Source organism: Hippocampus comes, unplaced genomic scaffold, assembly GCF_001891065.2.
Source record: "Hippocampus comes isolate QL1 unplaced genomic scaffold, H_comes_QL1_v1.1 scaffold39, whole genome shotgun sequence".
Taxonomy (NCBI): Eukaryota; Metazoa; Chordata; class Actinopteri; order Syngnathiformes; family Syngnathidae; genus Hippocampus; species Hippocampus comes.
This window is the reverse complement of record NW_017842054.1, coordinates 4,799,854-4,813,296: the sequence shown is the minus strand read 5'-3', so window position 1 is coordinate 4,813,296 and position 13,443 is coordinate 4,799,854. Positions and strand designations below refer to the sequence as shown.

Here is a 13,443-nt window from a genome sequence, read left to right as displayed (position 1 = left end):
GAGGTGAACATTTTTTCGGGAATCTCGTGGTGCCACTGGAATCCTGATGTGAATAAAGGGAGAGTTCTGACTTTAAAGTGAGAATTCCATCCATCCATCCATTTTCCGATTTGCTTTTTCCTCACAATGGTCGCAGGGGGTGCTGGAGTCTATCCCAGCTGTCTTCGGGCAGTAGGCAGGGGACATCCTGAACTGGTTGCCAGCCAATCGCAGGGCACACAGAGATGAACAACCATCGGTGCTCACACTCACACCTAGGGACTATTTAGAGCAGGGGTGTCAAACTCATTTTTGTCGCGGGCCACATTATAATTACCGTTTCCCTTGGAAGGCCATGATGACTGAAACTATACAAAGAAGTCAAGAATAACGTTTCATTCAACTATTGTTTAAGTAACTGTAATGAGGGGTTTGGTAACAAGAAAATGCTGACAATATATCACTGATTTATGACATATGAAAATCTGAAATTTTGGTACACATTTTAGCAAGTATCACTGAAGTTATCATCTTTGGTTTGCTTTCGCGGGCCATTTAAATTGATGTGGTGGGCCACATCTTACCCCCAGGCCTTGAATTTGACACCTGTGATTTAGAGTGTTCACCCTGCCATGCGTGTTTTTGGAATGTGGGAGGAAACCGGAGTACCCAGAGAAAACCCACGCAGCCACTGGGAGAACATGCAAGCTCCACACATGAAGGCAGGTCAACCTATGACCTCTACACTGTGAGGTTGATGCGCTAACCACTGGGCCAACGAGCCACTTAAAGTGAGAATTCTCAGAATAAAATCAGAATTCTGAGATAAAAATGAGAATTTTGCCAACTTTGTTTTTTTCTTCATTGGCCCTAATCCTCTTCTGTAGGATAAAAATACAGAACAGACAAAACACAAAAAAACCTGACAGAAGTACTTCACATATTTGTTTGAGGGATCCGACAGGAGTTGGGTTGGCTGAACGTTCCATCAGACTTTGAATGCATCACGCCCAATCTCGCGATATGTTCGTGTGGTTACCACGGGAACGCGATTTTGAAAAAGTTGGAGCGGAGTAGCATGCAAAGTGTTCTCTGTTGTGGGATCGGAGCCGGCTATCCAGTCAGCATTCCGTATCAAGACTGAAGATACGCTCATCATCATTACCAAATGAAGGGAATAATGTAGCGTGGTACCACCGTATTTGGAATTTACGTGCTTTAAATATAAGGTTGGTATTTTGTCTGAGTTTGCTCGAGCTAACTGGCTCATGCTAACTGAAAACATCTCCCCCAAACCGGTCAGCTCTTTTCTGAACGTCTCCATACATTGCGGTCGTTGTGCAGCTTCAGTTTGCGTTTTTTTTTACCCACCCTGTTGTTTGAAATAGCCAATATTTTGTGCAGTCGCTCACGCGAGCCTGCGGGCTCAAAGCATCGACGCGCTAAAATTCAATATTGTTTGTGTGTTTGTGATAGTGTAACATTAGTAGAAAACAAGGTCGACTGCTAGCCAACCAATGGTCCATTATGCACTGTAGAACAGCATCGTCGTGGTAGGTGTTTGTCATGTGTAGCCTCTTTTCATTGTAGCAAAATAAGCATATTATAATAATAACCATGAACACGATCCATTCATGTTATTAATTATTACTGTGCAGGTACCTCACCTGTGGATTCTTGGGCTTCCTTCAAAATGCCGTCAAGTCAGATTCTTCAACCAGTTCTCAAGATGAAGGTCGACGAGCTCTTCCTCACCTGGTTAAGCGATCTCAAAACACAGGCGGTGCTCAAAGACTACCTCGAGCTCATTAAAAACGGGCATCAAACTGATTTTAGCAATGTGGGCATCAAGGAGAAGTGCACTCTGACCTTCAACCAAAACAACAACGTGGCGTTCCAAAAGACCTTGACAGAGAAGAAGCCAGGCACCTTTAATGTGTGTTTGAGTCCACCTTGTGCCTCTCCCCTGCCCTCAGGATGCAGTGGCAGCACTAGGGTGATGGGACCTCATGGACGGATCTTACAGAGGTCTGTCAGCTCCAAAAAGGTCAGTAAACTAATATGACATAGAATTATCGCATCGCAGACCACCAAACAAAATTGTCATGACAAGTATATGTACTGAAATACGGATTATCTCATCAGTAAATAATAATAATGATAATGCGTCAAATTTAAATGGTGCTTTTCTGGATAGCTGGACACAAATGGCATTACTTCAAAGTATTTCAATCTGCAGCCTCTTTCTCTCAGAATTTTGCCGTGACACTAAAGCTGGTATTAATTCATATGTGTACTGTTATAAGAAACTTGGAAAAGTTGTGGAAATTGAAAATGCATTTCTCAGGGCCTTTAAAAGTTATATTTTTTATGAAACTTAGAAAAATTCATAAAATGTGTGTGGATAATGTTTACAGTGCGTAAAACATAAATAGAATGATGTAATTCATGATTTTGATCTTGACTTTTGAGATCTGCACAATGTTCTCAAACTTACCCTTCAGTAGAGCTCATCTTTTTTTCTCTTTTCATCTTTTTTTTTTAATCAATTTAATACACAGAACCCAGCAAAGAGGTACATTGCCACGTCTGCATCTGCTTTCAGAACATGACAGAGCTTCTGCAGTCATACAGGGTGTGTCAGAAATGTTCCAGGACTGGTCTGACAAAATGTATATTTCAAACCCAAATTATGAGTTTTCCCCTTCAGCGTGGGCCAGGCAGTCAACCAGCACGTCTCTACAAAAGAGATCCTGCAATGTTGCTTTGTTCAGTGTGTGAGAAAGAAGCGAGACTTGTAGCAGGACAAATAGTGGTTATAGTAACAGTGGTTTACCATAACAATGTGCCTCCTCACAGTGCCACAGTTCACAGTTTCGGGTCGAAAAAAAATCCATTAAAAAATTATCAAAGAACCACAATTTAATGGGAATTCATTCACTCTATTCCATTTCACACTACCATCATCCTGCCTCAGTTATCTCTCTGATTCTACCTGGAATATCTGGAAATTTTCCTGTTTCCTTCACCCAGCAATTTTCCCACCTCAGCCCCTTTGACACAGAGAACATTGACATGGGGCAAAAAAGCTGGGTGTGATTGGTAGTGTTCAAGGCGCTTCTGTAAATCAGGGGACTCTGATCTTCCCAGTGTGGCCACAAGAGGAGGCTGAGTAGCATCTGAATGTCCACGCAACATTGCCCCAGAAGAGCCTCCCCATAGTCATAATTATATGCTTTCCAAACGTTTCGGCCTCGCCCCTGAATTACTCTGTGGTAGTGATACCGATTTGGCACATTGCATTTTTATTTTGCCTGCTTCAAGGTTATATTCTGGAGGCCCGCAACAATTCAGTTTGTCTTTTGTCAAAGTTCGTCCGGCCTTGAAATGTTAGATGAGATGCAACTTTGCACAAGCGCTGGCTAGCGGTGCCGACTGTGCATATGGTACATGTGTTTGTGCAATGACAGTGAGGAAGGAAGACAGCTGGAGAAGGGCTGGGGGGTGCACAAGCTCCTCCAGGCTTCACCTTCTGCATGTTCTTGGCATGCACAACACCCGAGGACATGTTTTTGAACATAAAAGATCATATTATATAGATAAGTGCATGTTCTATAAGCTGCTGCACATAAATACTGTACATACCAGATGCGTTCAGAATTTGTGTGGCTTTAATTCTGGATTTAAAGCATCTAGGGCTTGTAACGATTATTTTATGAAACAATTCATCTGGCCATTATTTTGTCCAAATAACTGATTAATCTGATCCCTAAAAATAGCATGTTTTCATTTCCATTGCTTTATTCAAAAGCAGGACTTTTTTTTTTCTTCAAATTGACAGTGTAAAAATTGCCCCAACATAAATACATTTTGATTCAGTTACCGATTTGGTACTTAACATGTCATAAAATGGGCAATAAAACAGAATCTTTGCTGCAACAATGTGCTTCTTTTAACCTTGGTCTTGTCAGAATTCTATGACACTGAAGTGAAAATTGTGCAAACTGAGGTGCGTTTCGCTTTTTATGGCGGTTGACGTCTTTTAATTAATCGCAAATTATCAAAGGGAGACTACAAGGTCAGTTTTATTAGACATTGGTGAATTTATTTTGACACCTGTGCAACACTTAAGCTTATTAAAATGTTGTTTGTGCAGTGGTGCACAGTACACGAAGGATTCCATGATCGCACCGGAACGGATTTATTCCATTTGTATTGTTAGTTATGGGAAAAGGTTTAACTTGACCAGTTGGCTTTGGAATTTTATGAATAAGATCTAAAGCATCAGTTGGACAGTATGTGCACTCGGTTTGAGGTGGCACGTCATGTGGTGGCCACGTGTCACTCAACATTAAAAGAACTGTGTGGCTGTAATGGAGGGTGGGGGGGGGGTCATGCTTCTATTTTAAGACAACAAAATGGATTCCTCCGCACTGATGCATTCTTGGGCAGATTAATGGAAAAAATTTGATTTATGCCCCGGTGATGCGGCCCGCAACAGCTGGTGTGACTTTGACACCGGACACGGCAGAGAGTCCCGTGTCGCCGTTAAATACCCAGAATTCCTCTGCTGGGCAGAGACGTGGTGGCATACTCATGCTCTATATCAGGTGCTTGTTGAGGATGTTTTATTGACGTTGTGCGCATGACAGTGGTGGTCACATTGTAAAGGCCTTTGCTCATACATGGTCACTGCAGCTCATGTCTTCTATAGTCGCGGGTTATTTCTTCATAATGTGCTTGGCTGGCTCAGTGATATTCTCGCTATTTTAAGCAGGGGTCGCTAATCTGTGCCCTGCAAGTGTCTTCATTTAAAGTGGCTTGTAAATGAATGGAGGTTGGTATTTACATGATGTAGATGTAAGGTTTTCGAAGTTGTTTGTTGTCTTGGGTCAAATGAACGAAAATGAGCTCAAATGAAGATGTAACATACATACCCAGCCAGTTTTGCATACCACTCCTTCAAATGAAAGGGGAGACCACTGTCATCTATGGAGGCAATGGACAACATACTGTATGTAGAAAGTCAGTGAATATAAGACTTATTACGGTGCATTCCAAGCTTTAATTTATAGTCTCAGTTTGTAGGCAGCAAACTGACGATACAAATCTACGGACTGTTCGCTAATTTGCATAGGAGTCTGAGCAAATTGGCTCCTTCCAAGAGAGACGTGTTAAAAAAAGTTCCTCTGAGACAAATTCACGGTATTAAGAGACCAGCTGTTAAAAAGCCAAATGATGAGAAGCAAGCGGGTGTTTGGAGCTTCTGGTGTCCCAAGAGCCCCTGGATGCAGGATTCTCCAACGGTTTGCAGACATACATAACACTGTATTTCACCCACCCCGTGCTTATGATCACAACGGGGAGAACAGTTGCAGTTGGCTCAAAAATTACAAGACTCATTTTCAAACAGTTGTTCTTGTTGCTTTTTTGTTTGTTTGTTTTTTGGGGTGGGTACATACGAGTGTCATAGTACTTAAGATGGTTCAGAGGGATTAAGTTCTGGATCGTTGGTGTCTATGCACCAGAGTGGTTGTTTAGAGCTGGAATAATGAAGAGTGAGATAGCCGGGACACTGAAGCTATTAAAATGACAGCTACGAAATTTAGAACGTTTTTAATGGACCATTTACTGCCATGGTAAAAAGAGCTGTTACTGTGCCTTCCGTTTTGAATGTTCCACTGTCCAGTCATTGTAATCTTGACAATGAAAAATTTCCGTAGCTGTTGTCTCGAAGGATTAAGTGTAGCGTAACTTCTCTGTGTATTGTTTGTGCTGGTGAGCGCAGCTGACATGACGGACCTATGCGAGGCAGCTGATCTGTGCGAGTCGTATTCCCGCCGTTGGCCTTCCCTGAAAGCCTCATTCTGACCGTCTGTTGCACCTAATTTTGGCCCAGTGTCTCAGCACTCCACTGTGTACGCTTGCATTGACAGTTTCTTCAGCCTCCTTTTGGTAATGTTGCCTGCAAGTCTGTCCTGCATGTTAAAGGGCTAACCAGCAAACGCTGAACTCTTCCCAACCTCTAATTTAAGACTCTCAGGCTTTTTGTACAATGTTATGCAATGAGCAGACTATGACTGAAATTGGGTTTATGTTCAAACTGCATTTCGCTGCATGGAGATGTTCAGCGTGACTCGTGTGTCACATCAACTTTGGAGTCCACACATGCACTCCTACTGGACATAGTTATTACGTCGAACATGAAATTGTTTGAAAAATTCTAACAAAGGTAAGAATTTTAATTTAAATTTCAAAATAATGTTTAATCATCACATTGCATTATTACTTGTACATAAAAAAATGATGACTCACTAGTTTTGAAGTCAGTCAAGTATTTGTTCAATTATTGCTTCAGTGAGTGTAAACAGGGTAACAGAATTATTGCAAAATGTCACCGTTAGTTATTACGTATGACAATTTGAGTGTTCGGAACATATTTAAGCAAGGATCATGGAAGTTGACAGATGATTTGCTTTCGCAGGCCACATGAAATGATGTGGAGGGCCGGATCTGGCCCCCGGGCCTTGACTTTAACACCCGTGATGTAGACCTTTAAAAAAAATAGTATTACGCCTCCCACATATTTTAATTACATTTATACTTATTAAAACACACACAAACTTCTCATAATGATAAATGGATCTGAACACAAAAATTGGCAGCATAAAATGTATCGAACTTGGATGGTCTACATCGGTGACTTTTTTTTTTCCTCTTAAGAAACATTCTGGGCAGTTTCTGGCTGGCTATGTTTCTTCTTTTGTACAATACTGGACCTGGGTGGCTCCGTCACAACCCATGTCAGGATGCCAATAACGATAGCGGCTCCCTGATTGGTTGAATCAATACACATGGATATCTGTTTATGACGCACGGATTTAAAGTTTAAGCAACGCCATGAAATACAGACTAACGGCGGATAATAATTCGGTGAAACAAAAAAAAAAATCTTTGCGCAATAACGGGACCACAAACGCAGAACCTTCGTTGGGAAGGTTTCACTGTACTTTTTCTTCCGTCCTTGCATTGTGGAATTCCTTTTATACGGGTACCATAAACATGTCTCATCTTTTCCGGTTCTGTTATTACCTGAAAAGCCAGAAATTGCCAGGTCGCCTTCATACCCCACTTCCTTTTGCAGACTGTTATTTTTTTAATTTTATTTATTTTTTTTGCATTTTACAGATGTTAGCTTGTGATTACTTTAATTTGGTTTTTTTTTTTTTTTTCGGTGGGGGGGGGGTTGAAACGATGTGAGATGTACAGCATTACACTGAAGCCACTAAAGTTACTCAGTGCTTTAATCTGTTCTTGAAACATTGCCTGTACAGTTAAAGACGGCAACAATTTCACCCTGGAACAGATTACTTTAATTTCCATTACTTCTTTACGTGAACAGTTGTGAGTAAATCCGTGCAATTCAACATTTAAGGTTCCATTGTACTTTATTGATCCCTAGAGGCTCTACACTTGGGCCTCTCACTGTGGATGTGTGCATGATAAAGTATGTGGTGCGTGTAGTGCTTCATTCATTTTGTCCACTCCATCCAGCAAATAAAGTTAGTTATTCAATGCAGCATCATTACGTCCACTGGCAAACTGCATGGTGCAGGCTTCACATTTTGTTTGCTTCCAAGCAGACCGAGCGAAACCACACGCGAGATGACAGTTCCGTGTGATCTACTGGTTGTTTTGCGCATTTTTCCACGAATGGCTTGAATTTTTTTTGCATTAAAAGAGGAAATAATAACAAGGCGCCTGGGAGTAAAAACCCCATCATACAAACAGCTTATCAAGCTTGTGCAGTGTCCTGTGCGGGGGGATAACATGAAGTGCAAAAAAACAGTGGAAAACGTTGGTCTTTGTCATCCTGTCATCTAAAAATAATGCGTGCGGGTGCAGGCAAGTTCACAACATAACGTTAACAAATATTAGTTTGTTTATGTGGCTGTGGTGAGCATGTTTAAATCAAACAGGCTTTTTTTGGGCCGTGTGGAAGGCGGCGCCGTTAGATCAGCAACTTTGTGAAGAATTGATGTAATTGCCGTCACTTTTGGGACATTAGCAAGCGGAAGTGGACCGCGGCGCCATCGCAAACAGTGCTCGCCTGGTGCTTTTAATAGGCGCAGACTACTTCGGACATCATTCTTTGAATTTGACGTATCCCGTCCCTCCTTCCTCCACCGTCGCCCATCAACTATAATAAGATGTGGAATGGCTGGCAGGCCGAGCTCGCAGAGGGAAGGCAAAAACAAAGAGAAGCATAATGTAGGAAGCAGAGTAGTTAGATGTATGCATGATCATGATGTATGTCTCGTGAATGTGTCATGCTAATTTGGCCGGTTCTCTAGGAAACTAAGTTTTGATACCTTGGCTGTCATAAGGAGTTCATTCTGTGTCTTGTTCTTGCCATTTATACATACGCATAGCAGATCCTAGTTAGAAATTATCTTCCATAAAATTCAGTCACAGAAAGGGTTTTTCCTATTCACAGAAGATACTTGCAGGAGGTGGTGTCCAGGATACTTGGAATTCTTCAAAATGCATACATGTGTATTTTTGTTACACACAAGATTAGGAGACTGGTTTTACTTTAAAGGAGTAGTCTCATAAGAAAAACATTGTACAATTTTACAAAGGTTGGCGTCTCTTAAGAAGTGATAAAAAAGGTTTCATCTTTGGTTTCATTCAATACAATATTGTATATGTAACAATTGTAAAAAATAGAGATGACTATTTCACGGATTTCACTTATCATAAGGTCTTTTTGGAATGTAACCGCTGCGATAAAGAAGGGATTACTATACATGTTTACCACACGCCAATCAGAGACGTAGTTTTGTTCCACTAGTCGACTACAGTAAAGTAGTGCTCACGAATGTGCAGTGGAAGTTAGCAGGCGACTCGGGCATTAGCTGAAAGCTAACGACTTCAGGCTAACACCGATTGCCGGTAACCTTCATAGATTCATATCAGCGGTGAGGATCAAGGGCAGCAACACAGAGTGAAGCTTCATCGATTATTATTTCCAAAATGAGCAGACAATAAATGTGTCAGAAAGAAAACTTTAACACCATAGAATAACAAATGCCATGATACCAGTGTCTTTTCTGTCATAATACTTTTTGGCTTGTTGAACCATTGATAATGGTGACTGATATTCTTTTAATCATTTGTTGTGATTTGTTTGTATGCCGGTCCCTAAAATAGTTCTTCACATGAAAATGGCTCGTAGCACTAAATGGTTTGTGCACCGCTGCCGTTATTTAAAAAACACACACACACACACACACACACACACACACACAAACAAACTGTGTGTGCATGCATGTGTATTTTTTGAATGTCAGTGTTTAGTAAATATTCTATAACTTCGTTTGATAAATATTTTAATAATTTTGTGAAATATTTAGCAGTAATATTAATTTGTGAAATTATGTTACCTTGGTTTTAGTAAGACTAGTACACAATTGCAGCCATGAATGCAATTCACTGTAAAAGTTTAGTGCAGCTTTGCAAAAGAGTAAAAAAAAAAAAAAATTAATCAAGTTGCCTCAGGTGATTTGAACTGTGGATGCAGTTTTGAAACTGCGCAATTTAGCATTGCTGGAAAAGCATGTAAACTGATGTGCTTGAAATTGACGTTGGAAATGTGTGATGTGCCCTTACTCTTTCTGTGTTTGATGTTACTGGAGGTTTAAACTAGTGAGCCCTTGCTCTATATCATCATGTTGCTCTGGTGCATCCCCAAATTTGCCGTTGTGGGCGAGCCGCAACAACAGGTCTCCTTCTCGTTGCGTAACCTTCTACGAGCGCACAGGAATGACAACTGGAAAGGGCAGATCCAAGGCGCACACCCCTCCCAACCGCATACTCACAGAGAGTGAGCCCCCCCCCTGCCCCCACACAGACGTCCTGTCACTCCTTATCTTCCCGGCAGTATTGAGAAGAGCGCTCCCTTTGCCCCTGTGGACTGTAAGTGTGTGTTGTGTAGCGGCAGGCAGAGTTGAGATTGTGCGACCCGATCTGGAATGGGAGAGGGAGTCACAGCAGCAGCTGCTGCCTTGCATTAAGCTGCTCTCACTCTGACAGAGGACAAATGCAGTGAGACACACAACTTCTACAAACAACAATAACGCCTGATTTGTCCAACCCGTCCGGACCCCACTGGATTTGTTTATGTCTTCCCCGTGGTGTGCGTCGTGAGGATGAGGATGAGGGAGCTGTCTCTGCGTCAGGACCCTGACCTGAGGAAGGAGCTAGCCCTGCTGGCGCGAGGCTGTGACTTTGTGCTGCCCTCGCGCTTCAAGAAGAGGCTTAAAGCCTTCCAGCAAGGACAGGCCGAGGTTCGTATGGGTGTACTGGATTCATGACAAGGGACTTGAATTCTGTCTCGGTGTTGCCCTGACTACCCACAAAATAAAGTTCCGATCATCATATCATTCTTTGTTAACCAATGGAGATAGTCGTTCCTTCGGTCCAGTGTCATCAAGTGTGCGCCACGATTACGGAGTAGCCTTCATCTTGCGCTGTTTGCCAGCAGTTCTGGTCACCGTGTCATCATTTGTTAGCCAATGACACAGGTGTTGTTTTGGCCCTGTGTGATCAGCTGATCACATTTATTGGATGGTGTTCAGCTTGCACGGTGTGCCACCCACTACCCGTGCCACTATCCAGAACCAGTTCCTATCACCGGATCATTCTTGGTTAGCATGTAGCATCAATTTTTGCCACATTTACTCATGTGGTACTATAATAGCCCCGACTCCCAGCAACTCCTAGTGATCCACTGATCCTTGGGAACCCAGAAAAATTCCTTCAGTTTCCAAGTACATCATACTGTTTTTTGTTTTTGTTTTGTTTTTTATTCGCCAGTGGCACAGGTGTTCCTTGGGCCCTGTAAGATCTGGTGTGCGCCACATTTACTCTGTGGCGCTTTCCTTGCACAGTATTGCCCACCCCTCTGTCCCTGCTTGAGGCTACATCACAAGGAATGTGTAAAATGTCATAAGGCTTAGTAAGTCTAGCTTCAGGCGCTCAGCTTGTGGTTAGCACGGGGGGGATAGGTGGGGGACAGTGTGTGGCAGGGTGGCAGCAGATGTGGTTGATGTCCTTTTATAGCCATGGCTGACACCGGCACACCGTGGAGCGCTGCACACAGCAGAGGATCATCCACATCCAGATCATCATCCACCGTGTCCCCTCAGCAGTTTACAGTTTAGACCATGCTGACATGTTTCTTGAGTTTGCAGGCCAGCAACAGACATCAATTGAATGGCACTCATAGACATTCAGCCATGCCAATTAGAGACTCACTCAGTTGTTCATATGTTAGATACCATAATAATGGTTTGCTCTCATACAATATGTGCTTATGACTAAATATATCTCCTTGTCTTTTAATTTGCAACCAAGTTTCCTTAGCCTGCAGTTTCTGTATCCACTTGATCTGTCAATTTCGTGTTCTAGCAGTTATCATGTACGCCTCACTTACTGTTATGTGGATGCTCAAAAACGGAGCCTGATGAAAAGTCAGCCAAATTATCCCCGGTTCATGAATAGGACTGTCACTATTGAATCATTTTCGAATCGATTCTCCTAAACGACTCTCCCATCGAATAATCAAGTAAGTACCCTGTCGTTTGTACAAAACAGTGACACGAGTGGGGGCATGGCAGAGTAGAGCTGCCTTTTACTGGCAGACTAGCAGTGTAAACGTGTCTCATGATCTTCCAAAGTGTATCAATCAGCATGCCTCTGTTGGAACACGAAAACACGAGGCTGTGGTTCATCTCGTCATTTTATTAGTGGCATCTGTTATTTCCGCTGTGTCTGCAGAATTGCCTGCCTTTAAAAATCCAAAAGCCAATTTATGGATTTAATTCTTTCTTTTTTATTAGGATCCATCCCCATTAGCTTCCACAAAAAAAAAAAAAAAAGTGGTGGCTCGTCTTCCTGGGGTCCTCAAATTAATACAACAAAGATTAGACTTACTCTACATAATAAAACACTGTTAGCCATGATCATTTTTTTAATGTAAATTGATCACATTATCACAGAGTGAAGAGTTGAGGACTAATCGGGCTGCTCTATTCTGTGCAAGTTAGTTTTATTAAGATGTTTTTATTAAGCGTTTGACCAAATAACATTACTCCAAATGTGACAAAACAAGTGATCGAACAAGATCATGCATCATCAAAGATGGAACAAAAGCAGAAGATTTCCTTGAAATTGCAATTCCCTGAAACAATATACAGTAATCAATTTGATCACTTCCAGTAATTTAGCCTCAGACACCTGCTCTACTTGTACCCCATCAATATACAAATTGAGTGCAGCGGCATTATCAAAAAGATTTCTGCTACCAAATAAAATAGATTTAGTTTGGGCACTATTGCCAAACGTTTAATTTTCACCCATTTAATAATGTTATTCAACTCGACCTGAAATTTATCTCTCAGTTGAATTGACTAGGGTGATGTCTCGAACAAAGTTTGAGTCATCTGCACACATTATCCAATCTGAATTTTTGACAACACAGGGTCAATCATTGATAAGAATTGAAAATAAAAATGGTCCTAAACAACTTCCCTGTGGGACCCCACAAGACATATTTTCACTGGTTGAAAAACTGACAATGAAAAATACTCACTCTGTTCTGCCATACAGATAACTATCTGCCGGAGATGAGGGAGGAAAAACTAATACTGTACTAAAAATTGAGCTTCGCTATGAGAATGCTCTGATCATTGACACCAAAAGAAGCAGTTAAAATCCGGAAGCACTGCGCCTATAACTACCTTTTTATCCATGGCTTTTAACCATTTATCACCTCTTGGTTAAATGTATTGAATGAAAAAGAATGTTTTTTTTTTTCTTTAATCCATCATCAACTTGATCTCAATGCTTCTCACTGACTTTTGCGATCCGGCTTGTATGCGGCCTTGGAGGGTTCACTCATCAATATCACTCATCCGTGTGTTTATTTCTATAACTGTACGACAAATTCTGCCTGATGTTCAGTTTCAACTTTTGCTTAATGTGTCTGTTGCTTGCAATTGTGTCAAACTGCACGGCAGTTACGCAGAGGGATGTCACCTCATTTCAGTGATTAAACCTGAGATGGTACATGTTGTGAAACATGATGGCAATGCCACAGATGATGTCAATTGACTAATCTTCTCTGTCCTTGGAGACATCAAAATAGAGCACCCATTGGCTGTTTATTAACTCTAAATAGAGAGCACAAAGTGTGAGCGGATAAAAGTTACCACAGAGTAGACACGCTAAATCAGCTGATGTTGTTGTCTCATCAGCACTGACTGAATGTTTTTCAGGCACCGCATTGCCTCAAGTAAATAAAAGTAAACACCCCGGCCAAAATAGACCTACTTAATCCAAATTTTCCAGCAATAAAAATGACAGGTGGTTCCACAAGATGGTAGCAATTATACCCTCATT

At 41.6% G+C, this 13,443-nt stretch overlaps 1 protein-coding gene across 6 annotated transcripts in view; it reads left to right on the top strand.

Annotated features, from left to right (window-relative positions):
- ppp2r3b (protein phosphatase 2, regulatory subunit B'', beta) overlaps positions 1-13,443 on the top strand; it is a 56,346-nt gene that overhangs the window by 31,165 nt on the left and 11,738 nt on the right. For 2 of the 6 annotated variants that reach the window (XM_019860243.1, XM_019860242.1), the window contains exons 1-2: positions 1,021-1,208; positions 1,638-2,026. In XM_019860243.1, coding sequence (XP_019715802.1) covers positions 1,673-2,026 — 354 coding nt within the window. In that variant the 5' untranslated portion in view covers positions 1,021-1,208; positions 1,638-1,672. Of the gene's footprint in view, positions 1-1,020; positions 1,209-1,513; positions 1,533-1,637; positions 2,027-9,882; positions 10,329-13,443 lie in introns of those variants that run through there. The other 4 variants (XM_019860239.1, XM_019860241.1, XM_019860240.1 and 1 more) reach the window with 4 other exon arrangements.